General features: G+C 43.9%; 1 protein-coding gene across 1 annotated transcript in view; it reads right to left on the bottom strand.

Annotated features, from left to right (window-relative positions):
• The window catches only part of Ankfn1 (ankyrin repeat and fibronectin type III domain containing 1), a 393,623-nt gene that overhangs the window by 24,256 nt on the left and 353,507 nt on the right, over positions 1-15,860 (bottom strand). Inside the window, exons 16-18 of the mRNA XM_052757767.1 lie at positions 15,067-15,214; positions 13,432-13,600; positions 3,657-3,823 (exon numbers count right to left, since the gene is read on the bottom strand). Coding sequence (XP_052613727.1) covers positions 3,657-3,823; positions 13,432-13,600; positions 15,067-15,214 — 484 coding nt within the window. The remainder of the gene's footprint in view (positions 1-3,656; positions 3,824-13,431; positions 13,601-15,066; positions 15,215-15,860) is intronic.

Raw genomic sequence — 15,860 nt, 5'->3', positions numbered from 1 at the left:
GGTTAGCAAAGTGTTTCTCTAAGATGTTTCTGGTTGTAGGTCATAAAATGAATGTTAGAGGTGACTAGGACCTGGGCATATTTCTAGTCCAGTTTTCCATTGCAGAGATGAGAAGCAAGTCCTCCCACCAACCTCCATATCAAACAAAACATTGTCTGCTCCAGAATGGAAAGCTGTGCCCCTTGACTCCTGGCCTGTTATTATTGAACAGTGTCTCTCTATGGGACGCAGACTGGCCTTGAACTCCTTGTGTATCCCAGGCTAGCCTTGAACTCTCAGGCTTCCTGTCACAGCCTCTCTAGTTCTGGATTACATGTGTGTGTCAACAAGCCTGGCTTCCTTATGACATTGGACTCAAAAGGTAAGTGGGGGACTGGAGTGGTGGCTCGGAGGTAACAGCACTTGTTGGCAAGCGTGGAGACCTGAGTTTGGACCCCAGTTCCCACATAAAAACTTGGGTGTGGTCATGTGTACTCTCTGATGACTTTAGTGCTGAGTGGGGTTGGGCGGGAGGGAGGGGTCTTCAGAACCGGGAAGATTTCTGGGATTTGCTGGCTGCTAGCCTTGCTGAAAAATGGCAAGCTTCATGTTCAGTGAGAGACCCTGTCTCCGAGGGACAGGCAGAACATTGGACATCTTCCTAGCCCTCCGACCTCTGTGTATACACAGATATGCACAACTACATACCCTTGTGCACCTTCACACACACACACACACACACACACACACACACACAGACACACAGACTTCCTTGCCTTCCCCATCTTGTATCCTTTTTTTTCCACTCTGTTTCCATCACCAGCATTTGTTCTTTGATGGAAATGAAATAAATGGAGTGAAGGTTTGAAAATTCTAAATCTCAGATAGAGAGAGTGAGCAATGAAGAACTGCTGCTTTGGTTTGTGAGTCCCGTTCATTTACAGATGAGGAAGGTAGGGTAATTCCACTGTTTGTAACGGGTTTCTTTCTAAATACTACCAACTCTTCATTCCGCTCATTTTCGTTTTCATAGTGTAGTAACACTATCTATCGTTTTTATTGTTTGTTTTTGGAGACTTGGTCTCATGTAGTTCTGTCCTTGAACTCACTATGTAGCTAAGGATCTTGAACTATTAATCCCCCTGTGTCTACTTCCTAAGGATTGGAATTATAGACATGTCTCACCATGCTTGGCCCTGTACTACTTATTAATGAATGAATATACAATTTATTGTGTAGTCAGTATGTAGAACTATTACTATCATCTCCCCTCCCCCTGATTTTTTTTTTTTGAGACAGAGTCTTGCTATGTAGCCCTGGATAGCTTAGAATTCTCTTTGTAGACTAGACGGGCCTTGAATTTACAGAGATTATCCTGCTTCTGTCTCCTGAGTGCTGGGATTAAAGGTGTGTACTTCTATGATCAGTTTATAATGACTACTTTTCACAAATGATTAGGAAATGTGGAGTGTGTGTGTCTGTATGCACATATATATGTGTGTGTGCATGTGTGTGCGCATGTGCATATGTGTGTGTAGAGGTCAGGGTACATATTTCAGGGTTGTTCCTCAGGAGCTCTGTCCATTCTGCTTTTCAACACAGGGTCTCTCTTTGTTCCAGAGCTCATCAGGAAGGCTAGGTTGGCCAGGGAGCACCAGAAGTCCTCCTGTCCCATCGTCCCCAGCATTGGGGTTACAAGAGCATGTCTCACTCATTGGCGTTTCTATGTGGGTTCTCGGGGCCTCATTCTCCCAGGTAAGCACTTTACCCCAGCCCAAGAGATTTAACTTCTCGATCCTCAAGTTTGCGTTTCCTTATATTGATTTCTTTTTACTGCTTATTTGGATAGTTGCTGAAGTTTCTGGTCTAGCCTGGTTCCCTACCTTTAGCTCTCTCCTTAAATTCAGGAGAGATGGGCAGATTAGTGAGTAGGACCATGCAGAGTGCATTCGTACAGTGAACAACCAGTGTGTGGCTATAGCAGTACTCATGAGAGGCAATATGTCTCAGTAGAGCTGTGAGAAATTCTTACTTTCTCTAAAGCTGAGGTTTAGGTACAGAATTAAGTGTGAATTCTTTATTGTGGCCTTTGGTATGGTTCTCTGATCTGTTCTTATTGTTTTTTTTTTTTTTTTTTTTACTATTGTCCAGTGTCTCAGTCTTGTCTAGTCACCCACCATTCAATTTATGCCCCAAGCAACCTTGAACACCTTCTTATTCTCCAAACCCTGTTTTCCTGCCTGTCTGCCTTATCTGCTTATTACTTTCTCTCTGGGTGCTGAACGTTCCGTTTCTACATTGTACAGTCTAGTCTGTTCCACAGGTTCAGCTCAGACGCCATCAGGCCCTTCCATGGCATCTTTCCTACTACCCACAAGTGAAAGTAAAGGCTTATTTTTTTGTGTGTTGACACAGAAACCTCCTTTCTTTTCTGGTATTTCTCTCTTGCTTCCTAACACATTTTTAAAAAAAATTTTTCCAGACAGGGTTTCTCTGTGTAGTCCTGGCTGTCCTGGAACTCATTCTGTAGACCAGGCTGGCCTCAAACTCACAGAGATCCGCCTGTTTCTGCCTCCCGAGTTCTGGGATTAAAGTCGTGCACCACCACTGCCCAGCTTCTTAACACATTTTAAGAATAATACTTATAGACATTTTCTGTCTACTTTCATGAATTTTAAACAGTTTAAGGTCATGGCTATTCCAGTTTTGTATCTCTCATATCATGCTTGACACCTGGATATTTAATATTTCTAACAAATTGATGGAAGGCATATAATATTGATGTTTACTATGGAGCCATTGCAATTGTACTACTTTGGGAGTTGGTAACTGATAGAAAGATGAGATTTGGATATGGCATTTAGGGGCCATTTCAGGCCAGATCTAAATTTTCTAAACTGCCGGTTGGTGCCCTCTTCATGAACCCTGAAGATCACCATAAAGGGTTCTAGGCAAGACATGGACAAGGAACGTAGTTTTCATAGTTTCTTTTCTCTCTCTCTCTCTCTCTCTCTCTCTCTCTCTCTCTCTCTCTCTCTCTCTCACACACACACACACACACACACAAACACACACACACACACAAACACAAACACACACACAAACACATGCAGATACATACATTTTAAAGACATGATTTCACTTTGCCACTCAAGCTGGTCTGGGACTCACTTTGTACCCAGGCTAATCTTGAACTCTCAATCCTTCTCCTTTAGCCTTCCCAAATGCTGGCATCACAATTGCGCACCATCACTCCAGGCAAGGAATACATTTTCTCACCTCGGTAACCACATATTAAGGAAAGAAGTCCAAATCATGAATAATCTAACTATAAACTGGTAGACCATTTTGTTTTCCTTTTCTCTGGGATATTGAGGACATTCTACACTGTTTTTTTTTTTTTTTTCCTTATTGAACTAGTGGGTAAGCACAGTATTTGGACCATTCACAGCTGCTGACCACAGTGGCTGATACAGTTCTTAGGACTAGTGCGATTTACCCGTCATTCACTGTTAAGCCTTTGAAAACTCAGCGCTCCTGCGCCACACCATTCTGCCAGATCTACAGGCTGTTGGCACAGTGCGTTCCCTTGATGGCCTCTGGTAGCTGCTCTTGCTTGGTTCTCACCCTGCCTCTCCCTACCTCTCCCGTCATTATCCAAAGAACAGCAGCTTTACCTGAATGAAGTCTAACACTTGCTGGTGTCTTTGTTTGGCAGCTGCAACCTCGCTGTCTGAGATTGCTTCCCTCAGGGACTGTTGGGTGTTCAGGGCGTCCAGCTCCACAACAGCAGAAAGACGGCAATACAGACTAATAAATTTCTCTCTGTAGCTGCAAAAATGAACTGGAAAAAGGACAAGCAAAATAAAACATGTTAAGATCTCGTATCAAAATAGAGAAATTCATACAGCAGAGAAAACCAGTCGAATGGAAACATGATTTATTAACCCTATCAGTGGAAAATATTAAGCCATAAATAAATTATAAATGTGCTCTTGAGGGGCCAGTTGTCTGGCTTTAGTCAGACAGTATTCCCTTTTAGGTTTACCAATCCCTCGTAAGGTATGGGGAAGTGGGTTGGCTCAAGCTGCAGTTCAGATGGACTTTTTCCTAAATTTGGGACCTTTTTCATATATAGTCATGTGCCACGCAATGATGTATCGATGGCTGCATATGCAGTGGTGGCCCAATAAGACTGTCACCCAGTGACATCATAGCCATCTAAATGTGTGTAAACATAATATGTGATGTTTACATAATAAGAAAATTGCCTAATGATACAAGTTTCAGAAGTTATCATATTGCTAAGTATATGTTATTGTGTGTATGGCTAACACACACACACACACACACACACACACACACACACACACACACACACACACGTGCATGTACCAACTGGGCAAATCACTTTAAAGGGAAAACAAAAACAAACAAAAAGTAGTAGCAGCTTGAATTTTCTACTAAGCATCTTGCTTACTCCTAGAAGGTATGAGACATGCTTTTCTTAGGTTGTTTTTACTCTAACTAGACATTTCCCCCAGGACCTTTGGGCTTTGAGTCCTTTTCTGCCTGTTCCCCTTTGCAAATTTGGAAGGATAGTGGGTTCAGATTCTTGGCCATACCCCTTTTGTCTGCAGGTTTGGCCTTCTTTTCTCAAAACATAATGTGACAGAGGCCATAGGAAAGAGTCTAAGCTGCATGCTCATCCTTGCCTCTTTTCAGGAGAGGCACATGGCATGTTTCTCTCCTCTCTGGCCAGCTCTGGCCACACACTATAATAGCCTAGTGTTCCAATATGGTAAGAACACATCCCAGTGCAGGGCAGTGCTGTTCTAGTGTCTTTCTGGTCCATCATCGATTGGGAGACTTTATTTTGCTATATCTTCTTGGGTGAGAAATTTTAATAATATTATCCAGTCTACTACCTCTTGACCCCCTTTGCTATAGATCCCAGGACCTACACCCCAGCCATTTGGGGAAGCTAAACTATCACACTTCAGAATGGGGTGTGTGTTCATCTCCACCAGTTAGTGAGGAAATCTTGCTCCTTTGCATGTGAGAGATTTCTGTGCATCTTACATCCTAGCCTGCTTGATACCTGGCTTGATATTCTGTTATGAGAAATTTTAGACCCCTGGAAAGGCGACCTGCATTGTCTTTGTTCACACGGAATAGGGGAGACTAGCATGAGGGGCCTCAGTTCTTCACCCTTACTCCAGCTGTGCCCTACTCCAGCTGTGCCCTACTCTAGCTGTGCCCTACTCTAGCTGTGCCCTACTCCAGCTGTGCCCTACTCCAGCTGTGCCCTACTCCAGCTGTGCCCTACTCCAGCTGTGCCCTACTCCAGCTGTGCCCTACTCTAACTGAGCCCCACTCTTACACCAGCTTGTCCCATTCAGTAGGTACTTCTCTACCCTCAGACCTGGACTTCATTTTTCTGTTACCAGCTTCTTTCTTCCTAGCCTTCCCACACTCTTTAGAACATTCTTGCCTGGTTCGAAGAAGAGCTGACTTCATATTCTACCAGTAAAGGAAAAGCTCTTACTCTTCTCCCAAGCAGTAGAATTCTCATGTGATTCCCATACGTAAAATTCTACAGAGATCCCTCTTTAGAATAAAAATTCAAACACTGTTCCCCATAAGGAAACTCTTATGGTCTAGGGTTTGAGTACGAATCTTTAGTTACACCTTTCGTTATACAGCTGGCTTTGTATTAACTCGGCTTTGATCAAACCAAACTTAATACACTCTCTCTTATATTTTCACTCTTTTACAATTGCCCTCCCCACCCTTAGATACCTGTCTCTACCAGTCCTTTCCAGTCTCCCTTTGGCACTGAAGGATTCGGTAGAAACAGCTACTCAGTGAAGTTTCCACGGGTGTCTCCTTCCTTCCGGCAGATCTCATTTCTCCCCCTGGGCCCGTAAGTAGAGGATATGATTCGGAATGTATGAGACCTTACCCTGCTGCATTGTTGTAGGTGTGTCTTTGGCTGCTTTGGTATTAGGATGCTTTTTATTTCTTTAAAACTCCCAACACCAAAGCTTCTTAACTACTATTGGTTGAGTGAAGGAGCGTCAGAGCGGATGAAGAAGGCGGACCCCGGCCCCAAGACTCCCCGTTTTCCTCTCTAGGTGTACTTCTGTTGCTATGTGCTGGATTTTCCTGTTTGCAAAGGTCTTCTTCAGGACAGTGATATTTCCTGGCAGCTCAGAGGCAGGAGTCACCACTTTTTTTTTTTTTCGAGACAGGGTTTCTCTGTAGCTTTGCGCCTTTCCTGGTACTCGCTTTGGAGACCAGGCTGGCCTCGAACTCACAGAGATCCGCCTGGCTCTGCCTCCCGAGTGCTGGGATTAAAGGCGTGCGCCACCACCGCCCGGCCAGGAGTCACCACTTTTGACCCTTGTGGTTCTTGGTCTTTCTGCCCTTCCAGGAGGGGCTACATCCTGGTAGCACTTGACAGATCCCCCCTTCGGCCTGAGAGTGAAGAGTCTCACAACCTCCTTTTCCAAATGAAGTTGGAAACAATGACAAAAGTCGACTTTTTTCTATTTCTAAATGTGAAAGAAAGTTGACTGTGTAAAGAAACTGAACTGTCTATCCCTTTGAACGAAACAGTATCAGTCCCTCTGAAATCTTAAGGCCCGGTGGCGTATTCAGTTTTCTCTCAAAGGCCAGGGAATCCAGTCTTCTCTTGCGTTTTGTGGCAGGAGGTGTGGATCAGTGGGTGGTCTTCCATACCCACACCATCCAATGCCATCCATGCCATGCACCACAAGTGAGTTATGTGCCTGGTTCAGCTGTAGCACTTTTCCTGCCCTGGTGGTTTCTATCCAGAGCCTTTAACGTCACTTTGACAAATCTTACTTTAACATAGTCTTTTGTGGTTTAGCAATGATACATTTGGTAGCCATCCCCGAGGAAGGAAGGATAGACTGGAAGCTTCTAATATTTTAAAAAATGTGAATCACATGCATTTTACAGACAAACTGGTATAAGGCAATGACTGCAATGCCATTATTGGGACTACATGATTGGTGAGTAACACACAAACGGAAACTAATTGTCTCTGGTGGTGTTTCTCTTCTATTTCTCTCCATATAACATAGAGACGGACTAAAGTTCAGTTGGCCTTGAGCACTCACAGGACAGTAGAGTAGAAAGTGCATGGGCTAAATACCATGCAGGTCTGATTTTTGATTGCATCTGGGCCACTTGCTACCAGTGTGCATGGTAGGAAGATGACCTCCAAGGACCTCAGTATTATCCCTAAAACAGGGCAAATAAGATTCCCAAAGAGGAACCAAAACAGTGTATGCACAATACACAAGATGTGGATGAGACATACTAGAATCAGTTTGTTCGCACTCCCCTATCCTATCCCTTCACTTCCCAGGAAGGATGAAACATTTAATAGTTTAGATGTTAGCCCATGGGGATTAGAATAGTCTAAGAACCCCCAACTCTTCAAACTCCTCCTTCAAGGGCCAAAGAATCAACAAGGTAACCTCCTAGGGTAAGTTTAGAGTCCTTGCCAGAAAGCACCTGGGCCCAAAGTGCCCCACAGTGTTCTGGTAGTACATGAGCTGACACTTGGAATATAGGAGTGGTGTCTTAAATCAGGAAAAATGGGGATTAGGAATAAAGGTGGGTGCTGGGCCATTTCCCTAAAGCCTGGGGTCTGGATTCCATTAAGCTTGTTGCCTGGATATCCCACAGGTATCTCAAAACCCATCTTTTGTCAAACTGGACTCATCATCCTCCCCTCCCCCAAACTTCTTCCTCCCTTCAGATTTCCTCTTGGTAGATGGCAATGCTATCCATCTTAGATTCCATTTCAGACTCTCTGGCTCCTCCATCTTGCCCCTCAGCTGTGTCAAATCAATCACAAAGTTTCATTGATTTTTAACTCCCGAATCCCCATTGGCCTCTCCTTCTGCCTCTATACCTCTCCCATGCCAGCCCTGGTTCTGAGGTCTTATCATTGTCTACTTGGACCAGCAAACCAGTCTCCTATGGTTTCCTCACCTCTGCTCTCAGCTCCAGTACCTTGCTTTCTGCAATCTGTCCTCCCAGAACTACTGAAACCCAGTAAGCCCATATCATTCCTTTCCTTAAAACCTTTTCATTGTTCCTCTTGCCCACAGGATGTAGCCTCAGCTCCTTGGAGCTACTGCCATGATCCAGCTTCCCCAGGGGGTGCTAAGCATCCATCACATGACCAGGGTAGACCTAATCGGCTTAGCCTTTGTTCATGCTATTTCTTCTGACTAAAATCGCTTCCCTTTCCACCTTTGCCTTTTCACCTCCTCAATTTTGACTTCTCTTCCATGATCCATTGAAAATATTGAATTCCTCTGAAGGAAGACTTGTATGTCTTTCTGAAATTCAGTGGCTTCTGTCTTATAGTAGGGGTTTCACTGTATTAGGACCATTGGTGGCAATGCCTCTATCCCCTCTAGATTCTGAGAGCCTGGTATTGAAGCTGTGTGCTGTGACCGTCTGCAGGTCCACCCAGCACAGGATCTGGCATCTAGTGGAAACTCAACAAATGTGTGTTGAATGAAGAAGGGTATGGCCAATTTTTAAAAAAATTCTCCAGTATCCTGTCCTTTTCATCCAATTAGCACAAATTACAGAGCCAAGGAAATCAATAAAAATCAGCTTTTCTCATTGGAGCCTTGCTGTTCATTGAGACTGCCCATGGGGTCAGGGCAAGGTGACCTCCTCCGTGCAGGCTAGGCAGAGCCTCAAGAGGCCACGTCACTGAATAGTGTGTCTAAGCTTGTGACGTTGCTTTTCTTTTGCTTCTGGGAACACATTTCTCAAGGGCTTCCACACATGGACTTTATGGCCTTACAAGGGTCCTAGTCTTCTTTTGCCTAAGGGATGATGGAGTGTCAGCCCTAAAGCCATGGAAGGAGGAATGGGTCTTTGGTGAAACAGCTCAACCCTGCTTGTCCAGAACTTGACAACATCTCCCTTTGTCGGTCTCTTTTAGTGTCACAAACAGCCCTCTGAAACACTATCCTGTGGGTGTGACCTCGTGGTCTTTACTCCTGGAGACAGCAGGCCAGTCGTTATCATTTTGCCCTCACCACATCTGTCTGGTGCTGGACTAGGCACAGACGGAGATTTCCATTGCTGGTCAGCAAGTTATTTATGATCCACTTAAGGTCACTAGTGGGAACATGGCTGGGTTGCCAAAGCTCAAATCCTTCCATGAGGTAGAGGATGATGACTTATACAAGTCAAACAGAAATATAATGCACTTCTTTATTATAATTTACATATTCCCATAATTCACACCTTTTCAAGTTTCATTAGAATTCCCTTGTTGTTATTAAAGTTTTTTTTTCTAGTTCTGATTGAATTTCCAAAAGCATTCTTTTCTTTCTCAGAAATGCTTAGGGTATCTCTACTACTTAATATGGAATGACCTAGAGTTGAAGGCCCTACTTAACATTTTTTAGCATCTTCCTCAGAGGGGCATGGGTCTAATATAGCAAGGCTTAAGAGTTCCTATAGAAGCTTTCATTAATTTTTTAGTGGGCTAGTCTAGTGGAGGAAAAGAAGGTCTGCCTCTTGGAAAACGCTAATTGTTTAAGGATAAGGTGGAGCTTGTCATGATTCTAAGAGCATGTAATATTTTAAAACTTGTTTCTGGTACAACCAACATTGAACTAGAGAGTGTATCAGTTTCTACTTACTGGCAACACTTATCCACGGTCTTAAAAAAAAAACAGTAATAGAATTGGATGTGTCAATGGAACCAAGGCCAACCAAGTGGTCTTTTCTGGAAACGTACATGGTGGCCATTAATCAGTTAGATAACTCGTGATACAGCAATGAGGGAGGGCCAAAGGAGTACCAGAGTTTGTTATTATAGTAAAAAACATTTAAAGTCAGGATCTGTGAGACACAGGCTTTGATCTATGGCCTATTTTTCATAGATGAAGGCTAGTGTGTATGGTCTTACAGTTGCTTTTAGCAATATGAATAGGTAAGACAGATCAAAGAGGCAGACACAGTTGGGTTCTACTAGATTACTCTGCTGACTACATTTCTAAGTCTGTATTTATGTATTTATCTCTGAGTCCTAGGCAGAACCACTTAAACTATGGATTTGTGGCGTCACTATTACCCGAGAGCTTATTAGAAATGTACATCTTTTTCAGCTCCTTCTCGGCCTTACTGACTCAGCATCACTGGGGCTGGGCTCCAGGAATCTATAGTTTAACAAGCTCTCCAGGTGATTCTTATGAACATTAAACTTTGAGGAACATTATTCTAGGGCATTGTATCCCTAAGTATGTGTTTTGTGGATTTTTTTAATAGATGCCATGCCAAAAATGTTTCCAGTTCTGGTCAGATGAATTTGGAAAATTCTGGGTTAAACAAAGTCAAGCTTTCTTTCTTGGAGTGGGGGTGGGATGAGGGGTGGGGAGTGGGGGGATGCTTCTATTGCATTTTGCAGAGCTTTTAATGCTATACTGCTTAACAGCATCCACTGGGTTTATATCTAAGTTCCCTGTCAGAGTCTCTGTGTGCTGAAGAGTCTGGCTTCTCCCACTGTCACCTTGTCTCTCATCTTTGTTCTTGATTATCTCACACTATGGACTCTGCTCTCTTGTCCACACACACTGTTCCTTGAAGCCCTCTCCACTTGCTCTTCCTGTTGTCTGGAAATGTCAGGTCTCTGCTCAAATGTGACTTCTTCACAGAGGCCTTCCCAGGGCATCCTCTAGAGAGTCACAACCCCGCCACATCACTCTAGTCCCTTTCCATGATTTTTCTCCAGAGCCCTTGCATCTCTTAGGCTTGTGTCCTCTGTCCATTGCTTTATCGTCTGTCCCCTCAACTAGGATGGGCACTCTCTGGGGAGTCGAAGGGTTTGCGGGGCCTCTTAGCAATGCCTGGCACGTGGTGGTGTTTGTTGGTGGGTGAACAAATGAATGAGGAGAGGAATATATGTGCGAGGAGGCTGCAACAGTTGCAGTGTGGAGAGAAATGGTGAGCAGCATGACAGAGGGTGGCTGTCCAAGAAGAGCGTGACATTCCCAGGACTGATGGGACTCTTTCAAATGTTTGTGACCCACCGGGCCCTAGGGGACATATACTATTATAATCATCCCATTGTTCCCCAGTGTCACTGAGACATGGAGACATGAATTTCACACACACACACACACACACACACACACACACACACACACACACACACACGCACCCCTTATAATTAGGGGAAAGGTGTGATTCACCTTATACAGAATGAAATACTGGCTAGCTCCACAATAAAGTGTTCTCCTTCTATCTTTCCTCTTTATTTGTCCTGTGGGAAGCATTTGTGTGCTTTTGGTTTTAGCAGCTACTTGTAGATACTGCTGAAGTTTCCCTGTTTAGTATCTGGCTTGCTCTCTTGCATTTCTGCTGCCAATGTGATATGTTCACTTTGATGTTGATTTAGCACCTTCAGATTCAATATTATTTAAAGCTAAAAGCGCCCAAACCGTGCTTTCGGTCTCTCATAGTTCTGGCAGAGGCACCATTATCCCCACAGCCCCGAGGCTGGCACTCAGGGGCCATCTCTGGATGTCTCCTTTCCTCGTGTTAGCAGTTGCTCGCTCTCGTTTCCACTCAGTTTCTCACACTTAAGTCTTTCTCCTTTTCCCACAAGCTCTCATTCTACCACGGGGACTCTTAAACCTAGCTCTGAAAGTTTTGGCCCTTGCTTTCCATCCACATTACATCTCTCTTCCTGACTCTGACAAGTCAGCACAGACCCTCCTGTTCAGCTGAATGGCCTCTCCATGCCCACAGTTCTCTGATCTAACCAAACTGGGCCTCTTGTTCTTTCTGGGATTCTTCCTACTACATTCCCATGTCTTCACTAGCTCTTCTCCCCAGGACAGGAAAGCTTTTCTTTTTGATCTATGTTTATTAACCTGCCCATGCTTAAACAACTGCATCAAATATGCCCTCCTTCATGAAGGTTTTCTGCTACTCTCTGGGAAAACTGGCTCAATGAAGCACACATGTGCTATCTTTTCTGCTATAGAATACCTATGATTTCTGGCATATTATGGCTCATTTGGTGGTAATTGGCACTCCCAGTTTACTTCTACCTTCATACCGAGTCCCTCGAATATAGTGTCTGCGCTGTCTTTTCCTCTTAGTCTCTACATTGGCCCAAGAGCTGTTGATTGACTAGACATCTATGTGGCTCCCAGACAGGAACTCATCACATCAGTGCTGCAGGATACGCACTAGTGATGTTTTCTGGCTAGGGAATGAACTAAATGGTCACACGGAGCGAGGGCTTTGGGGAGTAGTATGGTCACTGTTATTAATCACGTGACGTAGCAAAGGCGTGGAAAGGTTAAATGAGTGCCAGTGTCATATAGTAGGGGACCCAGGCCTGTCAAATCTCCATCTGCAAATCTGCTTCCAGCTTCTCATAGGAAGTCTCCCGCCTTTGGGAAACAGCAGTGACCAGTCATCACCCTCTGGATGTCTTAACTGCTTGGAGCAAGGGCAACTAAGCAGCTTAAACAATATATCTGAAAGAGATCAATCCTGATTCAGATGCCCAGATCTCAAAATGAAGTTTCAAGCAATCACCTTGTGTGTTTCTGAATCTGGTGGCTTGGGAGCAGTCAAAAAACGGGTCTGCCTCATTCTACCCACCCACTCACTCAGCCTCCCCCAAATTGCGCAATTTATTTGAATTGAGGGAGCCCTTGCTAATTGCCTCTTATTGGTCTGTTACAAGATGAAGCACCGGAAAGGAGACAAAGCCTCCCTGTTCACATTCTCAGTGGGCAGCAGGGGTCTCTGCAGAAACTGGAGCCAGGCTATTCATTTTGAAAGCGAGGACAAGATCTTCCACCACCCAGATCCCTCACATTAAGATCACAGTATTGCATCCTGGGAGATCTTGTCCATTTCTCAAATTGTCTAGGCTATTTAGAGTCTATTTAATATCAATCTGTTTATTTAATAAATCAAGACTACTTATTGATCTTTTTTTTTCTTTTGCTCCAAAGTGATATAAATGCTACATATTAATTTCGTTGCTATTCTTTCCCAGTTGGGTATGAGAGGATGGAACGGGGGAATAGCATGAACCCACATTCATGCACACACCATTCTTGTATTTATGTTCTAAGAAGTGAGGAGGGAGGCAGTAAGTAAGCCTGATCACTGAACTTGCAGTTTGGAATTCCTTCCTCTCCACTGGGCCCTCGCTAGGTTTCAGTAGACACTGCTCAGGCTAGTCCTGCAGCCTTGCTTTCGCTCACACTTGTACACAGTCCTAGGAGGGGTTGTTGCCAAAGCCATCATGTGATTTACTGACCCTCCACTGGGACAAGGGGGAACAGATACCACTTTGTGATTTTATTCTAAGGAGGCTGGGTTAATATTTCTAGGTGAAACAAGCCACTATACCGAGTTCAAACATCTGAAGAGGGAGGTTAAGAAACCCTGAGTGTGGGGTGTAAGGATTATTCTGTCCTGGGGCTGTACAGACGTCGTCTGAGGCAGGGAGCAGGAGAAGAAAGGACACATTGTGACCCATTTCCAACACCTCCTGTGTGTAGAGGCGGAAGTTCCGTGCCTGCAGAGGGACACGCGCGGAGGAAAAATAGGAGAGTTACAACACGGCACTTACATAAACAACACCAAACCGGCATAAAACATCTAACAAAATTACACAACTTCAAGCCTGGAATTTTTATACAACATAAATATTAGGGTTCAGCCCATTTAATAATGCTATATAAAATCAAGATTTAAGGCAGTAATGTTCCACATAAACTCTGAAAACAACATTTATGCTTCTTATAAAAGCAGAAAATGATTGCATTCTGTGGGCTTTTCAAAATGATGAATATAATTACATGAAGCAACAAAAATGGATTGAATTAAAAATCCACTAGTTTCAATTTAAGTTGGTTAAGGGGGAAAAATGTAGTTTCTGGCCAAGGACTGAGAAAAATTTACAAGTATAAAAAAAAATGTTGTATGCACTGTTATGCAGTTAAGCAGCCTTCTCCCAACATGTATGTGTAGCCGGAGTTACCAATGAAATACGAGCTGCTTCAAACCTGCTAGGTCCAAGAAACCCTTTAATAGTACCTACTGTCACAAGGAGAGCTGCTGGGTTCTTACTTTTCTCCCTGTGAGCACAGGGTCACCCCTTGAATAATCCAGGGGCTCCCCTAGTGTCTTTAGCATCTCTTGTGATTTAGTCTCCATCAGTGTTAGCTGGTTTGGACTGGCTATGAAGAATAGAAGGACACTTCTGGAATTTCTGACTTCTCCCTGCCTTTGGGTGGCCAGTCTGTTCCTCTTTCTCTTATTAAAAGAGAACAGGCCCTCACTGTAAGGATCTTCCTAATGCAGGATACACTTGATTCTCTCGGGATCTCTGTTCATGCTGTAGTGAGAGGGGCAGGGGCGTGAGCAAAGGCCAAGCAAACAGCAGACAGCCCCACCCCTGAGTTCAGCATGTTGCTAGCTTGTGTTAAACTACGAGACAGAACCTAACACATTTTTACTCTTAATATGCCAACAGTTTCCCTTCAAGTTCTGACTTCTAGAAGATAGTTGTGCATATTTTGACTTTGTGATTTTGTTAATAACAGACAACATGAAATCGCTTGGCCATTGTTCTAAATCCCATGGTTAGTCTTTTGCTCTTAAATAATTCGTGTATCTAACTATACTATTTTTCATTAATGGGTGAATATATTCTTGTGTTTCATGCTGTCCTACAACAGAATCTTGGTATCTTTCAGGGTAGGCGTAGATCAGAGGGCGTTTTCTTGCTTGGTCAGAGTACACTATAGTGGGGTCTGGAAACTGGAAGAGGTTGATATGAAGGAACAAGAGAAAGGGAGTCAGAGCACAGCCTGGGTCTAGTTGTAGGCATTAAATTCAAAACATGCATGTATAGGCAGAGTGGTATTTTAAAAACGACAATAAACATACGTACATATATATGCCTCTTGAGTAAGTTTTATGACACAACCCAGTTTCCATGAGCCATAAAAAGCAGATAGAAAGGGTAAAGCCTTGTACCTGGTGCAGAGGTACATTGATCTGCTTCAGGAGAGCCTTCACTGCCGTCTGGAGCTCGTAGAACAATGGCACGGGGCAGTCAGCATTATGATCCGCACTTTCCATAGAGTCGGAGCCAGAAAGCTTTTGGACCCACTCCCACTCCTCTCTGTATGTTGAGTAAAGTAAAAATTAGAAATAGAAGAAAAGTTCAGACTACAGCTCAGAACTTTCTCGGTGTTCAGAACCCAAACGATCAGTTCTTGGTGGTTAAAACACAATGCTATTTATGGAACCTGAGCCTTTTGCTACCTAACTGGAGTTCAAATGGGCTATTTCTGATTTCAGCTTCGTTCACCTATCAGAGCCCCTGGATGTCTGAATAATAGGGCTGGCCTGTATGAATCAGCGCTTGAAACTGAAGTGTTTCAGGTATTTGGAATCCCTTCCTGACTCTCCTTGTTTTCCTGTCTCTGTAGGTTCTAAGAGCCTCCATTTTACCACAGGGGCATCTACTGGTTAATTCCACAGTTGGCTAACCACAGGACTCTGCTCCAACTCAGGCAACAAACCACGAGGCACATTTCAGCCCTGGCCTGTTGTAATCATGGGGACTATTTTGGTTTCGTTCCCTTTCCAAAAGCTTGAGGAGAATCACAAACAGGAACACCAGACAATTCCAATAAAAGGAATCAGGGGACACACATCACTGCTTCCTTCCTCCTCCTCCTCAACCAGCCATCTGTGTCTTCATTCTGCACGCTCTATAGTTCTTCCTAATGAACTTTCCCAACTGCCAAGCCGAAGGGAAGGGA

Source organism: Peromyscus californicus, unplaced genomic scaffold (assembly GCF_007827085.1).
Source record: "Peromyscus californicus insignis strain IS unplaced genomic scaffold, ASM782708v3 Scaffold_3__1_contigs__length_106647218, whole genome shotgun sequence".
NCBI lineage: Eukaryota > Metazoa > Chordata > Mammalia > Rodentia > Cricetidae > Peromyscus > Peromyscus californicus.
The sequence above is the reverse complement of the archived record's forward strand: the minus strand, read 5'-3'. Positions and strand labels throughout refer to the sequence as shown.